Here is a 16,325-nt window from a genome sequence, read left to right as displayed (position 1 = left end):
GTCTGACTGCGGGAGGAGAGGTGGAACGGAACACGGACTGCGCGCGCCGTCCGGTGTCTCGGGAACGTTCACGCGCTCCTGCACAGTCAGCAAAAGAGCAGTTTTTCGGCGCTCCATTTTACTTCTACTCGCATAGCAGAGGTCTAGAATGTATTGAAATGGCTAGGGACTATGTAAGTGCTTTTTTAAAAATTTGCGTCAAAATATTTTATTAAGTAACCCAGATATTACTTTCTGCTATGCATCTAAATAAATACGTACATTGCAGTAGCCCGCTCCGAAAAGACTGAAAACTAGCGTACGTCTCATTAATATTAAGTTATCATATATTAAGGGAGATTGCGTGTCTTCTGCACAAATAGGCGTGGTTTTCAAACACGTTCTACGTGATTGGACGAGTCCTTTAAGTATGTTTTAAAATAGCCGCGCGTGCGCAGTACAGAGCGGTGTGTCGGTGAGTTCGGTTGATTTCTCTGTGGCGTATAACTTTATGTTTCAGCTTAGCAATTTAACGTTTCATTTGAATAACGTCGAGGTGTCGAATGCGTAAATAGAATTAGTTTTGCCAACGAGAATATATATGAGCCTGTTAGTGATGCCTCATAGTTTATTACGCTGCTGTATTTTCCACGCATTTACGCTGAAATTTCTCAGTCCCTATCCCACATGATAAGCAAAGCCATCGGAACAAGCTGCTGTTTGGATAGTAGTTTCACATTCAGCTCTAATATGTCAGTGACAGGGTTGATTAATGATCTTGGTGTCGTTACACTTGTGTCTTTGGTAGACTGGGGTGCAATGAGGACAAGTGAGTTTGATTCATCTGACGAAGAGGACTTTGGTGAAGTGGAAGCCACGCCTTTTCAGATCTCATGGTAAACTATACATGCTTATGCACACTCGAAAGATGGAGAAATATTCATAGATTGAGAGTAATTTGTGTTGTTTTGCAGGTTGTCTCTGTCAGTGGTGGAGTGTTCCCAGTCTCTTGGCATTTGTTCCTTACCTGGTAAAATGAATGAATGAATGAAGTGTATCTCTTTGCGCTTTGTGTGCTCATTTCATAAAGATTAATAAACATTTCTGCCAAGGCTGCACAATCTGAATCTATAAAATAGATAAATAATAAAATAATATAATAATAAAAATATTGCTCCAAGTTGCTATGCTTGTTAAAACATATTACGAATGAAAAATAGTATTTATTTTACAGTACAACTGTAAAATTATACTACTAATACTAATTTAAAACAAACTGAAAACACTGGATTATGAGCTACTTGTGTGTAAATTAACCGTGCCGTGATTCACCGTGAATATTCCCACTAAGCAGTAAATTGATGTCTCTTTTGTTTTAATTTATCATGCAGCCGTAATTTCTGCTCATTTTAGGATGCCGATATAAAGAAATCAGAAGAAACCTGCAGAAAGATGTTGGTGAGTCTAGCTGACACATTTTGGACCTGGCTACAGGTCTGTTCTGATTGACGTTACAAAAGAGCAAGGTAAAATATTATAATTAACAATAATATTAATTCATATGACAAGTAACTTTTTTATCATAAGATAGCAAAAAGTCTTTGTAATCTTTAAAGGTGAGTCCAGAATACAGTCCAATTAAAAATCTTGGTATTTAGGCACAAATTCTTGTGAGTTAGTTAAAAGTAGTCAAATTGGTCTGATGCAAACAGAGGTTCTTTGACATCTTCTCATCCTCAAACAAAACAACACCCAAACTTATATGTATTATGTATATGTTAAAATAGGGGAGAAAATGCCTCACTTTCCATTCCATGACATATGACTTGATTTATAAGTATAAATGATGCCAACGCCTCAAAAATGTTGTGCAGTCAATTAGGAAACAACATATCAGGTCAATTTTCCTATTCAGTCTGTGTCATGCTGTTTTTGCATTTAGCAGGGCCTGTTTGTGGTAATACTAATACATTTTAGCGTTTGGAAATGTTATGGTTATTCTTGTTTTTTTAAATGCAATATATGTGCGTATATATTTTTGCTGCTTTGGNNNGTGTGTGTGTGTGTGTGTGTGTAGCTGAGATGTGTGACCAGGGTGTGGAGGACGTGTTTGTGTTCTGTACCAGGGGAGAGCTGGTGCGCTACAGGGTGCCCTGTCTGATAGAGGTTTATTCTCAGAATGGACTCAGAGTGCACCACCTCCCCTTCCCGGACGGAGGTGCCCCGGAGCTTCCCCAGTGCAGCTGCATTCTGGAGGAACTGCAGGACTGCCTCCGGAATCAGCGCAGGACTGTCATACAGTAAGAAACACTTCAGAGCTACCCAATTCAGCAAAAACACCAGCGAAAGAAATCTGATCTGTTACCTTCTTTTAAACTGAACTATTTTATAAAGTATTAAAAATATTGAATATTATTTTTTTAAAGGACACACTTTTCACCATTTAATTATATTAAATCTTTTAAATATTTTTAGCTTCTAATAATCAATATAACAATGCAATTGTTTTTAACATTCATTAAAACTAAATATTTCTTGAGCATTAAATCAGCCTATTAAAATGATTTCTGAAGGACCGTCTGCTACAAATTCAGCTTTGGTGAATAAAAAAAAAAGGCTATATTTATACTGTATCAAATAAATGCAGCCTTGGTGAGCATAAGAGACTCACATAAACATAACTATATATACATAACTTTAACATTAAAATTGTACACTTTACTATACACTTTCAAATTAAAATGAAATAAACATCTAATTGTATTTTTATTCCCCTATAGTTGTTATGGAGGCCTGGGCCGCTCAGGGTTAAGTAAGTATGAAATTATCAAACGGAGTTCAGTGTTATGACTAACGTTAGTCCCTCGTGTGAGATTAGGAGTCTAACTTGTGTTTCATTGTCACAGTTGCTGCATGTTTGCTGCTGCAGCTCTCTGTATCCATGACACCCGGTGCTGCTCTGGAGATCCTCAGGGAGCTGAGAGGAGGCGGAGCCATTCAGACCGTCAAGGTAAGGGCAGCATCCACAAACCTACATGCACCGCTTCCCTTCACCGTACAGCTCAGCTGTTCGTGATGCTTTATTATTTGTCACAGCAATACAACTTCCTCCACGAGTTTCGGGAGAAGTTTGAAGCATATCAAGAAACCAAAGAGCGGCTTTCAGAGAGATCTGTATCCCGATGATCATCCAGATGGTGTAAAAGCAGAAACTTTGATGAATTTGAATTTTCTCCTCTACGATTATGAATGCATTTGTTTCTTTTGTGATGGCACTTTAAAAATTCTGTATTTTTATAAGTCGGTCTAATAATATTGTGCTTAATATATAACTTTAACTTTCCGATCAAATGGGTCTCGTTCAGTAAGTTAGTCTTAAAGGTGCAACAAGTGATTTCTGAGAAACGCTGTTGAAAATTGTAATCAACACCCAAACAATTAATTTAGTGAATATATTCTGTCTGTCTGTTCTATGTACGTTGGAACAAGTTGTGTGTAGTCCTGGCTGTTTAAAATAAGAGAGAAACGTGGATCAGCCAATCAAATATAGGACAGTTGACAGTTGAGGAAGCGGGACTTTTGCTATATTTCACAATGCCAAGACATTCTGTGGCAACATTATCTATAGTGCTGCTGGTGCTTAACCGGTTACAAAAAGCATTTCACCATTGGATATTATGGCTATGATGAAAACATCCCTTTTGGCAGACGCTGTCTTGATAAACCATCTGTTGAAGTCGTTTGCGTTGCATGGTGTGTTCATGAATTTTTGTTGCTTTCAGTGTTTCTTAGAAATCGTTACTGCCTAAATGCCTGCATTGATTCTGGCCAGTCAATTAAATTGAGAGAAATGTTTATATTTGTGTCTGGGAAACCATGTGTTGCTTATGTGAGTAACAGTGATTTGGATGGTGGATGAAATTTTTATTCAGCTGCTGGCAGTAATTCCTGGCAACGCAATTACTTGCTTATCAAAGTAGTGATTAGTAAGGAAATGTATAAAGTATGGTGGTAACATAATCCAAAGTTAAAGAGAAAAATCAATTATCATAGTCAAAACAGGTCAAATGCTGTTGTAAAAAAGTATATTTTGCGTATTTTATATTTGCCACATGAGAATACTTTTTGATAAATTATGACTAATATCCACCTGATTTTTCAATGCAGAAGCATATAGGCAAGACTTAGTTCAATAACATGCAGTAAATTGTGAAATTGTTTAGATTACAAACCAACGTAAATGAGACCTGAAACCAGACCCATACAATTTACAAAGACATGCCTACTTTTATGGGAATAAATAAAATTTTGCGAATTAAAGTAATTTTTATCACTGGAAAAATACTTATGTTTTCATTTTTAAACTTGTAATGACAAAGCTGAGGTTTGTTTCACTATTATAAAAGGAGCACATGTCAAAAATTTGCATTATTATTCTTTATATATGATATTAAAAATATTTCAGTTTAAACCAAACCCATTTTTACCATAAATACTTTAGCCACATGGACTAAACTTAAAGAAAACAAAAAAAAAAAAAACACCATAATAAAATGAGCATTTGTTATTTGTCTATGGGGGCTTTATTGGGAACTTTAAGCAATATTACAAGCAAAAAAAAAACAAACAAAACTTTTTTTTTACTATAGCTCTTGCAAGACTTTAACATTCAAATGCACATAATGCTGGGTTCACACACACAGGGGGAAAAAAAATGCAAACAATACCTAAATCACAGGGAAATCAAATACAAAATCAAAATAACTTATTCTGAATATCACCTTGGTGGTCCAGCTTGGCGATTATGAACAGCTATTAGTGTGTGGCAAAGAATCCTTCCACACAGCTCTGCTCTGAATCCAAAAAAACTACAGCATCACCTCAGGACCAAAGCCTCTGTTTGGTGATTACAGGCTAAAAGAAAATGGCATCTTGGCACACTGAGAAAATGCCAACATCAAACCGAAATATTCAAAATGGTGTCCACGCTCATCTCTAACGCACAAAAACATAATCGAAATAAAACAAAATCAGAAAAACAATTACACTTAGAAATACGAAATGCACACAAATTTAAAAGCAAAAAAAAAAGTTACATGTGGAGTATTTCCAGGGTGTATGAACGAAGTAAAGCATTCGACACACTGAAAGCATCAGTTCTCATCTCCTACCAAAAAAGACAGCAAACATTGGTTTTAACACACTTGAAATAGAGCAGTCATCTGATAAGAACCATCAACATAAACCAGACTACCAGCATGAGCTCAAAAACAGGGACTTACAAGATCATGGACCACTAAAGCAGCACACCACTCTGAAGGACAAATTAAAGAACTGACTGAGCTAGAAGGCAGTAATATATTTAAGATAAAATAAGTCTGTAAAAATGCTACAATCAAGATCTTTATTTTGTCCCACAGTCTGAAAACACAAAAGTAAAATCTTTGCACATTTCCATCAGTGGTATAGTGTTGAAGCCCTTGTGCCTCCGCTTTGGACACGATCTGGTCAATGAAAACCGTTTCATCTCACCTGCTGATGCTTTCAGTGTGTGAAGTGCTTTGGCATTGGTGCGACATGTGTATATAAGTCTAAACAGCTTGTACTGAAGAGTTGGTAATCATTTATTTTTGCATGTGTGGTTCTGGAGTTGTGCAGGCTGCTTGCGTCCTGGATCGTTCTTGGCCAATGAGGTGTAAATAAAGTCAGTGTCCTTTTGAAACAGCCTAGCAGAACTGAGAGAGATGGCCGAGTCCAAATTCAGCTCCATTTGGGTTTTAAAATCAGCATCTCAAACGCTTCCTTGTATGCTTTCCAGCTGCTTCCAGTTTAGGAACTCACCAAAACGTAGATCATCCTATAATAGAAACAACAGAGAGAAACATAAGCTGTAGGGTTTCTAAGGATGGATGGATTTATACATTTAGATTTTACTAAACATTTTTAAGCTCTACATACCCATAAAGATAGTAGAAGAATGAGAGGAGGTAGAATGCAAGTTTGCACCATCCCTCCTTCTGACAGTATGCCAGAATATCTGCGTTCATTATCGTAGTGGGGTCATACAATCCAGGTCCACTCATCACAGGGCGGCTCATGTACCTGCACACAAACAAACGAGTGACGTTGCACTTTGAGCAAGACCAATGTCGACTAATCACTTATTAACTTTAGAGAAACTAGTGGGCACCTCTGCTGAAGTGTTTAATATATAGCCCCACCCACCTCCAGACGTGATAGGCCAGCAGGGGCATGTTGAGTCCAAGAGTCAGCCATTCTGCGGCGCACAGGAACATTACGCAGAAGAACACATGAATGAGGTACTCCGGCAAGACGAGCTGAGGAAGCCAAATAGCATATGGTCAGAAAACAACACACATACACAGATCCATCTCCGAGACTAGAGTTCTATTGCACCTGTAGCATGTGCCCCAAGTCTAGCCAATCAGGTGTTAGAACTCATATCACCCCCCCCCCAATCCCATAAACTCGGGTACATACTGATCTGCTTAAGCACATCTAAATCCCTCTAAACCTAGAAAGAGCAGGAACTGCTGAGAATAATTGTCAAAAATTATCAGTTAAAGGAATTGGGAGTGCAGTCTAAACATCACAATAATCCAGTAAGTAATATTTATTACAAACACTGGAGTCATGTGAGTTATTACGACGATGCTGTTTTTGTCAGTTGTTTGGACTCTCATTCTGGCGGCACCCATTCACTGCATCTTCAGCAAATTTTTGTCTCTAGGTGAAAAATTCTTTAAAGTGCATGTTTAAATAAAACCCATTTTAAATGTAAAATCAAACCAGCGTCTATAAACTACTGAAACAAACAAAAAATTCCCTTCTAAAGTGTGTGAAGAATTTAGAACGAGGAATTTTGATCCCCATCGAATTCAAACTACCCAGAGGATCTCTTCACAACCTCTGAAACCGGGCATCTATTGCATCCTAAAGCTGTTGGAAGTGTGCAAAGCAAATACTGTACCCCATCTGCTTTATATTTAGTTAAATATAGATTGCCGATTTTCTTCTATTTGGCAAATAGAACATCTGGCCATGAGCATTTACAGCAAAAAACAGACAAGTCAACATTATCTACACCCCTAGCCCACAGACAAAGATATGGAAACAGGCAGGATTGTGTTTTTCGTCCACAGGGATACAATGCTAGGCAGCCATGCTGAGGAAGGGAGGACCCCGGGCTGCCCCAACCATGCCTGATCATGTACAGACAACACATGAAGCCCATGCAAAGAGAGAGAAAGTGTGTATTCTGCTTTTGCCCAACACAAACACATTGTAAAAAAAAAAATTATAATAATTCAAACTGCCAATGGTGACTATGAAGACATAAATATGTAAAATGGCCTCAAAATTCATTTCGCATTTACTTCTGCGAATGATCGGACACATCCAACCAGGAAAAACCCTTTCTAGCGGATACTACGGCTTGACTCTAAATTAACGTGCACTCGCTACACCTATTCATCAATAACCTCATCCGTCACAAGAGTGCACGAAGTAATGACGACTTCTGCATGATCTTAACGGTGCAAATGTTTTACAGCTGAGCCAATTTTAGAAATACACTTTCTAAGTGAGTTGTCATATATGGAGTTAGTCGCTCTGGGTAAAGAGCAAACAGAGGGAGGGACAGAACGGCACATGCATGTTCTGAGCATTTGCAAGTCTTTTCAGTTAACACTTTTCCCTGTAAACCGCTGCGTCTTTCCTACTCTCACATAAACACCTGTGCAGATGACATCTGTGCCCAAACCCACAATAACCAGCCAAACATGAGCAAAATAAGGGCAACCCTAAAGGAGCAATCTGGGTTTTGTTCAGTCGGCAGATGACGGCGTTTGCAGCAAAAACAACCCTCTGATATCAAGCTGTCTAGTTGGCATGATCCAGGTCTGGTCCCTCTGCTTGGCTTGTTTAAACATCTGTGAGGTGTTAGTTAACTGAAAAGACATTTGTAAACACTCCGCTCGTGCACACAGAGAGACTGTTACTGATCTTAAGCTGAATTCTGGTACCAACCTTCAGAGCAAGCCTGACCCTTTTAATTTTTTTCACCCTGTCAACTGTCTTTGAGCCAATCAGAGAAAAAAGGTAAAAAGCAAATATTAAGAAAATAAGACACAATGCAAATCAGAAAAATCGAACCAAAGTAGTGTTAGTGTTGGAAAGCAACATTCACTGCAGATGATTTAATCGATTAGCAGAACAGTGTTGAGAGAAGAGAAGAAACAGGAGTGCATGCATCTTGAAGCATCTCTACAGAACCTCTCACTTACCGGGTTTAACGTGTTACATTGGTCTATAGGATTCTTATAGTCGGTCTTCAGCTCATCAAATGCAATTATCTGAAAAACAGTACATGATCCATATGATAAATGCAATCACAGTTCCTACATTATCACATGTCAGGACTATATTATTCTTTAAGAATCAGCACTTTTTAAAAATGTAAATGTGCAGAAGGAATTGATTTAATTTAAAATTCTCTCTCAAACATCAAATCTTAAAGAGCTTAATATTTTAGGAGATTTGTGATGCAGGAGAGATGACAAATTTAAACTACTTTCTTACAGGTCTTTATGCATTTCTCTGTGAACTCAAATGTTTGCGACTTCCCAAAATCTGAACACATGCAGTGCATTATTCACTACGCCTGAATCATTCAGCATATCTACTTAAGAAATATCCAAATTTAAAAGCATTACAAATTCATATCATATGAAATTTTAACATTATCCCTTAATATTGGGAAAATAAGGGCGGAAATCAATATTCCCTTTACTGTTGTGACAGTTGTTTGCATGTGGCATATTAGACCTAAATGTGATGCTGGTTATAAAAATGTTATTATCTCTAAAAGAGGTTAATGGCTTCAGCCAGCAATGAATCAGCCTAAGAGGTCAGAACAGTGGTGCTGTTCTGTGCAAAAATAACTCAAAAATGTGACTCCAGTTAACAAAAAAAAAGCAAAAACATAAGTCATGTCAAAATCTTACATGCAAAAGGCACAAATTATGTAGACGGACCCAGACTTTAAACTAAAGGAATCATGTATAGAATATTTAATCGATCTTTCTGTTGTTAATTAACGTTTGCTTTATGTTGATTTTAGCAGCAGTTCTGATTTATAACTGATCTGTAAACACATGCACGAGAGCTAAACGGGAGCGCGCGCCCATCCGCCCGTGCTCACCATTAACAAATATTACAAATTGATAAACATAGTGTGCATTAAATGTGGCTAACTTTGTAGATGATGGGTTAAATACACGGAAGGCCCCAAACCGTTTAACGGAAGAATAGCGGTGATGATAACGATGGGTGTCACCAGCTCGCGCTCGAGCCATTCATTCGCGCTCTGCCGTGTGTCTAACTAATGTCACTATCCGCGGAGTATCTCTGTGCTCAAAGTCTCCCCAATTCGACAGGAGTTTAATCAAAATACTTACATGCCAAATAGCGAAGAAGATAAGCGCCGCCGTCAGCAATAGCGCCAGCATATAACAAAAGGCCGCGAATGTGAACGCCATTTTTCGCTCATGTGGAATTATCCAGACCGACGACTGCGGTGACGTTGAGACAGCTGTATGTCACGTGACCGAAAAAGTCACGTGGACACTCGAAAAAACGCGAGATCAGGGGGAACCCCTAGTATAAAAATATACTAGGGTAACCATAACCATATGTTTTTGATGAATTGTTATCGCTATTCTAACATTTTACTATTTCCCAAGTCTTCTGAAGCGCTCTCTGCCAAAACTCGGAAATATCTATAACGAAATGTATTTCACACCACTAAAATACTCCGAGGCAATCAGATAAAATAAGTTGATGTACAGGCCGATCAAGTTTTACAGGCGGAATATGTAGATTATTATGTTAAAACGCAAAAAAGATACACAAAAAGGCATCCTACAAGCACCTGTAAATTGTTTATACAACAGTTTTAAGAGCATGGGCAATGATACTGTTCTTGAGTATTTTAGTAAATGTAGAAATAAGCATAAAGAGCTTAATATTTGTGTGAAGTGATGTGAGTTTAATCTGCCTAAATATGGAAACGTACAATTGCTGAGCCAGAGATCTTTTTGTTTTGCCTGTAAACTCATTAACTCTAATGCACTATCAAAAGTGATGTATGTTATAACATATTATAAATGGTTGAAAGTTATAATTTCTGCACTGGCGTTTTGTTAGATGGGCATCTTTCAGCTACTTATTGAATATTCTGATATTTGAAAGTGCTCGATTTGCTCTTTGTTGTAAAGGTGTGAAAACATCTATTTCTAACCTAATCGTCATTTGATCAAGATGACCTAGCTAACCTGACATATCGTTGATGCAACAACATATAATGGAAAGGTTTATTTGACCTTTGCTTACTAGATTTAATGAATGAATGAAATTAAGTGGAATTGTTCACTGAGATATGTTCACAAATGTGAAAATGTAAAGCCAGCTATCTGCAAACAAACCTCTGAGATTCTTCACTACCTGGGGCAAGTTATGGACATATATGCATGTTTGCTAAAAGACTAGATCAATAAAGCACAACCAGACAGATAAAATCCAAACCACATGAAAATTATGTGGGTAGAATTTTCTAATGCTTCTGCTAATGCTTTTGCTAATGCAAACCCAGCATTTGTGGAACATAGAATCGCCACAAAGTAATGAGCATGGATAAATTACCATTGTTTTTAATGGAATTACATTTGCTCTCTTACCTGATACTTCCTACCCCAGCACGTAGGATAGCATGCACAAAATCCTTTACTAAATCTTCCTCATACTCTTAAGTATTAATCACCAATCTTAATTACTCATATATATCAATCATGATATCAATCAGCAAAACTTTAGTTAAGCACATGGTCGATTTTCAAAGGAAAAAACCTTTTATTTAATTATTCAAAACAGCAGACAAATGTAATTGAGACACATATTGAAAGGTTAACCATTTTCTGGTTTTAAGAGAGAACTTGAGTTATAAATGATCAGGAAAAGCTTCTTCGGTCATTAAAAATTAAATGTTAAACACATACACAGTTCACTACTGTATGGGACATATCACGTGATGTCCACATCGCACAAACCACCAAAGTGAGCAATCAGTGTTTAGTAGGAAACGGCACTAATCACAGGTGTTACAAGTTCTACAGATGTACAGAGATGAGCCTGACCCACATTAGAGCTCAGATTCTGAAAGATGTGAGATCTGCCGAGGTATTACTTATCAATCCCATGATAACATCACTTCCTTAAACTACTCGTATTATTCTGTTAAGCTCTGAACATTTAAGAAGTTTCCAGTGTTTACATTTTGCCAATAGATTGTTTTTTTTTACATAAATACAGAAATGTTGATACTTTTGCATAAACTGAAGAATCGTGACACCGGCTTTATTCCAATGTTTAGTTGGACAGTGAGAAAGAGTAATTTAGAATAAGAGAGGAATTAATTATGAGATGATTGCCTCTGGGAAAATAACACCATAGCATATCTCTGCCGCTGCGCATCTAAACCTACACGTCTCCAAAAAGGTAGGACAGATCTGTGATTGAGGACATCTAGGTATGATCTCCCAAAAACACAAAATCAAGTAAAATTAGTCCCAGAATTTTCACACAATTGTCTTCACAGATTTTAATCTTTAGTTGAGATTTATCAGGCCGTGAGCGCAGATTTAAAAAAGGCAAAAAAAAAGAATGAATTTATGACAAGTAAACGGTTTCTCCCAAAAATATCAGTAAGACTTCTGTCCTCTTCACCTACCGTTACAGTTCAACAGATATCAAAACAAAATAATTCATGTTTGGTCAAATTCAAGTTAGAAAATGCATTACAAAGGAAGAAAATGTCTGGCCCTCATCAGAGCTTTACACGAAGACCCATATGATTTTATACCAAAACTGGCAAAACATGCCACATTATAGAGTAATACAATGTTTCAAACTGTTGCCGTGTCATCTATCATGAAGGATAGCTGACATAAAAATCACAACATGTCATCCAACTATCATGGCAGTAAGCCTGGACCACCTATGCAGGCCGGTACATACGTTACTGCTTAGGGATGACGGCGGAATGATTTTAAAAATCCAAGGAATTGTTTAGTGTATATGTGGAATTTGCTTTCACATTTTCTTTTCTTTGCACCTCAAATTTCTGTCATCTTAAACTGGTACAGGCGGGTTTAGAGTTTGGGCAGAAGCATTCAAACATACACAAACAGACATTATCAGATGGACTATGGTATTCTCTCCGTTTGGAGGTGATGGTCCCATCTCGGTCACTCTTTAAACATGACTGTTAGCTTTTTCGGTCCTTTCTTAGCGGAAGAAGCCCAGTTTCTCTCGGAGCCACTCCTCAGTCAGGTCTTCAGTGTTCCTGATCTCAAACACCTGAGAGAATGCAGATGCAGACAAATTTAAAAAAAAAATTCCCACCAAATCACAGTGTGTAAGGTTGGGTGTGTTAGTCAGGGCTCACCTTGGTCAGTTCAACCGTCTGTACCAGTTTGTTTTTGCTGCCAGCGTACATCATCTGCTGCTCAGGTTTGCATCCTGAAAAAATGACGTTTCATTTCAGAGACTTGGAGAAACTGCCTTATATTACAGGGTTTGTGCAAGTTGACTGTATAATGTTTTCTTTACCAACAGGACTGGAGAAGATGAAACACAAAGGGTAGGACACTCTCCCATCATCGTGCTGGTACTTATAGCTGTAGACTACAAATGTGTCACAGGTTAAGGAATCCATTGATTGTTTAAAAATCACAAAACAGCACAGAGCGAATTTAGTTTTAGTGAAGGATATCTGGGCTGTCTTTCTGGTAGCTCGTTCTTCAGATCTTCTGGGGAAATATCCTATAAGGAGAAATCAAACCATGGTTTACACCACTAATCTGCTCAATTATTAGTCCCAATAAAAAGCTGTGTATTGCATATTCATTCTGTAAGAGTGTGTATTTACCTCATGCTCCTCCTCCAGAATCACCAGCTGTTTGTCTTTATCAATCTTCACTGTAACCGGAAGACAAAAATAGCAATATCAGCATTCAGTCCTTATGCTGTATGAAAAAGTGTAAGTATAAATGGGGCTGCTTGAATGTGTAAGAGTTTAATTTCAGTTTGACTCACTGATGATTGCAGCATTATTAGTCTCCTTCCTGAAGCGGAAATCACGCAACTTTTTCACCAGGTCTTCATCCACCTCACACACAACTAAAGACTCACTCTGCACACACACACACACACACACAATTGTTACTATTTTCCACATGTCAGTGTAGTTAATTGCATCCAAACTTTTTAATGGTAGTAGTTTGTATATAATTCATTAAGCTACATGACCTGAGAAACTCCCAAAGAATCTCTTCGATTAAGAGTCATGCAGGTTAGGGACACAAAGAAGAGTTTGTCAAAAGTATTGGTTCCTGACTGAGGGGCCGGGGCTCACTAAAAAGGCATTTGCAAAAGTTTTTCGGGGGCCCAATGGTCTTACAGTTACATAAATGTAGTTACGTTAATATAATCTTCATTAAAATACTAAAAAGCAAAAAAATACTAATTTGCATAAACGCTGGAAACATACACATAAAAACGTCCAACGTTATATTTTTTGAGTTTACTTATTTTTTTGTACAACCTGAGGTACACAATCAGCTTAGATAGTGGAGCCTTCAAATATTGACCTAGACAAAGAGTCAAAAATGTTAAGAGTAACAACTGACCGACAGACTAAATGTAGTGAACTATTGACTACTACTTCTGGTTGTGCGATTCTTTCGACAAACTTAAAAGCACAACACCCAACTATAAAACAACAAAACCACCTGTCTACTCCGTCACACAACATTACAAGGAAAAGGAGTTCACAAAAGTCGTGCACCATGACAACCAGTGTAGGTCATCATCACGCTGATGTCATCAGGAGAACAATCACGTTTTTAGCTGTCGATGTGGCGGACGAAGTTGGCAAACGTGTTTTGACGCGCAGTTGTTGGCGGAATGCAAAGAATCCGCGTTTCTTTCATTAAACCGCTTGCCATTTCTGCTCTGATTTGATTACATTGTTTGGTCGTGGCTTGACGTGCCATTCAAAGCAAAGGAGCCACGCCGTCTCTTTGTCGCTTAGCAGATTTCCCCAAATTTCCTTGAAACCCTGAAGTGTGAGCACGTCTGCAACAGGAAATGAGAATTCCCCCGGAGCCGCCGGAATTCCATCATATCGCAATTATGTAAGGCAATCCTATCTCGTGAAAATTCGAAACAGAGTTTAGGGTGTATTGAACACCAAACGTGCCTTTATTTTCGTAAACTTTATGAAGTCGGTGCAATGCGAGAGATGGTTTGACATGCAGCTCATCACAAAGCACTGGGTGGAACTGCAACAGTGCTCAGAAAAAAAACAACCCCTCTAACGTACACATATCTCAGAACGTTGAGGCGTACCGCGTTATTTGCAAATGCCTCCGTATTGTTATACACCCTATAAGAGGGCACCGCCATACAAATGTTTTTATTAATCCAAGGCAGTTTTCGTACTTACCATTTTCACAGACGGCACGAGCTCAGCAGTGCAGGAGTTCTACCGTGCCGCGTCTCGTGACGCTCGCTCGACCAATCAGAAAGCCGAAACGCGCCAGGATTTGCATAAATGGCTGTACTAGGATCAGTTCGTTTCACCCATATAAGGACGAGGTCTGTCTGATCCCAGAACAGGAGCATTTAGGCATGAACTGATGCTCATGGAAAGAACTATCGGATGCACGCTCTTCTCCACCCTACGGGGAAATGAGAGGATTTAGATATTGCCATCTATTCGTTCAAAATAATTAAATGTATATGAAAGCATGCAAATGTGCCCCGAGTGAATTAATTTAATGCCTTAAAATATAGCCATAATTAATTTCATAATTAATCAAAATAATATTTATTGTACGGGTGACTTTTGTGTTTAAAATGATGATGATGATGATGATGATGATGATAATAAGAAAATATACAGAACGTATTTTACTAAAAAAGCACATTCAGAAACAGCTACAGAACATGTTGAAGTCCCGTTCCTTTTTACGCATTAGCCTTTTGTATTTGTATACGACGTAAGCATTTCATAAAAATCATATTTTTTATTAATTTATTTAAAGTTTTAATTTATCAGTAATTACAAACCCAAAACAATCAACGTTTTGTCAACCTTCACTTCAGCATTTACATTCACCTTTATCCTCTATTCGTGGAAAGTGGCATTTAGAAAACTGGAAAAGTTTCTAAGCCAGCTGTAAGGCTGTGATTCATTTTATTATGGTTGTTATATTTTAAGCCCAGAGATGAAAACGCCCCCTTCGTCACAGCAACCCCGCGCATGCGCAGTTTAGCCGGCCCAGCCCTCAGAGGTCACGCCCATCGGGGAGCGTGCGCGTGCATAGCGCTCATATCTGATCTATAAACACAGTAGATTGTTCCGTTCCTTTAACTACAGTAGTTAATGTGTCATCCATATTATTTGGCGTTCACAATGTTTTCAAACACGCCGTTGAAAGCCCTCAGTGTTCCACTTATCACCTCACTTCCTGTATAGAGTTTAGTAATTCTGACTTTCGGATCTTTTCGGGCGACGGGACCTGGTGCTGCTCTGAACCCCTGATCCTCGGACCGCAGGCCCTGATCCAGTCGAGGTGCTGGTGACCACAAAACCGCTTACATTTCACTCAAATGCGCATGTATAGCTCTACACAGATTAGTCTATGTAGAGTTGGAATGCCCGGTTTAAGATTACATTTTAAAGTATAACTTAAATAGTTGCCAGTGTGTGTTTGATACAGGGATGCTAACGTCGCGCTCTGTTAGCGTCCGTGTAAGTAGTACAATCTGAATTGTGTACAACTGCATATCAATAAGTGTCACTGTTTGTATCTGTTTTAGGCCATGGCTGACTTTTCGGTAAGTGTTTTCTAAAAAATAATCTTGCTCAGTACTTAGTTTTTATTACTTGAGGCTTTATTCTCTCTTCTGTAAGACATTTTGTGTTCTTTTATCCACGTTACCAGCAGTAGAAATTACTAATGGCAGACCCGGTTATTTAAATCTCTCATCAGTTTAGTTGATATATTATATATTTTCGGGGCATATATTCAATAATTAAATGAAAAATACTAGAGAAATACCCGAATATCTAGTGTATAATATACGTTGAGACCAGCATAAAACCACTAGCGAAAAAGTTTATGCATTCTTTTACAATTTAATTTGATAAATATTTGTATTTTTTAATATTGAATAATTTAATTATATTAATAAATTCTAAT

The 16,325-nt window shown here is 38.0% G+C and overlaps 3 protein-coding genes across 5 annotated transcripts; 1 reads left to right on the top strand and 2 right to left on the bottom strand.

Moving 5' to 3' along the window:
* The first annotated feature begins 52 nt into the window (after window positions 1–52).
* LOC122354279 (cyclin-dependent kinase inhibitor 3-like) lies at window positions 53–8,278 on the top strand. Of its 3 annotated transcripts, none has more exons than XM_043252450.1 (8): window positions 53–173; window positions 788–875; window positions 954–1,009; window positions 1,393–1,437; window positions 2,057–2,279; window positions 2,760–2,791; window positions 2,886–2,989; window positions 3,076–4,703. In XM_043252450.1, the coding sequence occupies exons 2-8, from the start codon at window positions 799–801 to the stop codon at window positions 3,163–3,165; spliced, it is 627 nt and encodes a 208-aa protein (XP_043108385.1). In that variant the 5' UTR covers window positions 53–173; window positions 788–798; the 3' UTR covers window positions 3,166–4,703. The 3 variants fall into 3 exon arrangements, with proteins under 3 accessions (XP_043108385.1, XP_043108386.1, XP_043108384.1); XM_043252451.1 differs by lacking the exons at window positions 53–173; window positions 3,076–4,703 and adding exons at window positions 388–454; window positions 7,143–8,278; XM_043252449.1 differs by lacking the exon at window positions 53–173 and adding an exon at window positions 393–454.
* LOC122354281 (protein cornichon homolog 1) lies at window positions 4,540–9,610 on the bottom strand. Its single transcript, XM_043252452.1, has 5 exons — window positions 9,459–9,610; window positions 8,286–8,354; window positions 6,205–6,317; window positions 5,938–6,081; window positions 4,540–5,836 (listed from the first exon to the last, which is right to left on the bottom strand). Exons 1-5 carry the CDS (start codon window positions 9,537–9,539, stop codon window positions 5,809–5,811), a joined length of 435 nt encoding a protein of 144 aa, XP_043108387.1. The 5' UTR covers window positions 9,540–9,610; the 3' UTR covers window positions 4,540–5,808.
* A 1,278-nt stretch (window positions 9,611–10,888) lies between these two features.
* LOC122354282 (glia maturation factor beta) lies at window positions 10,889–14,691 on the bottom strand. The gene is made up of 7 exons (XM_043252453.1): window positions 14,564–14,691; window positions 13,153–13,249; window positions 12,986–13,035; window positions 12,830–12,879; window positions 12,667–12,749; window positions 12,503–12,576; window positions 10,889–12,414 (listed from the first exon to the last, which is right to left on the bottom strand). The coding sequence occupies exons 1-7, from the start codon at window positions 14,564–14,566 to the stop codon at window positions 12,343–12,345; spliced, it is 429 nt and encodes a 142-aa protein (XP_043108388.1). The 5' UTR covers window positions 14,567–14,691; the 3' UTR covers window positions 10,889–12,342.
* Window positions 14,692–16,325: the final 1,634 nt, after the last annotated feature.

This window comes from Puntigrus tetrazona, chromosome 11 (assembly GCF_018831695.1).
Source record: "Puntigrus tetrazona isolate hp1 chromosome 11, ASM1883169v1, whole genome shotgun sequence".
Taxonomy (NCBI): Eukaryota; Metazoa; Chordata; class Actinopteri; order Cypriniformes; family Cyprinidae; genus Puntigrus; species Puntigrus tetrazona.
The sequence above is the reverse complement of the archived record's forward strand: the minus strand, read 5'-3'. Positions and strand labels throughout refer to the sequence as shown.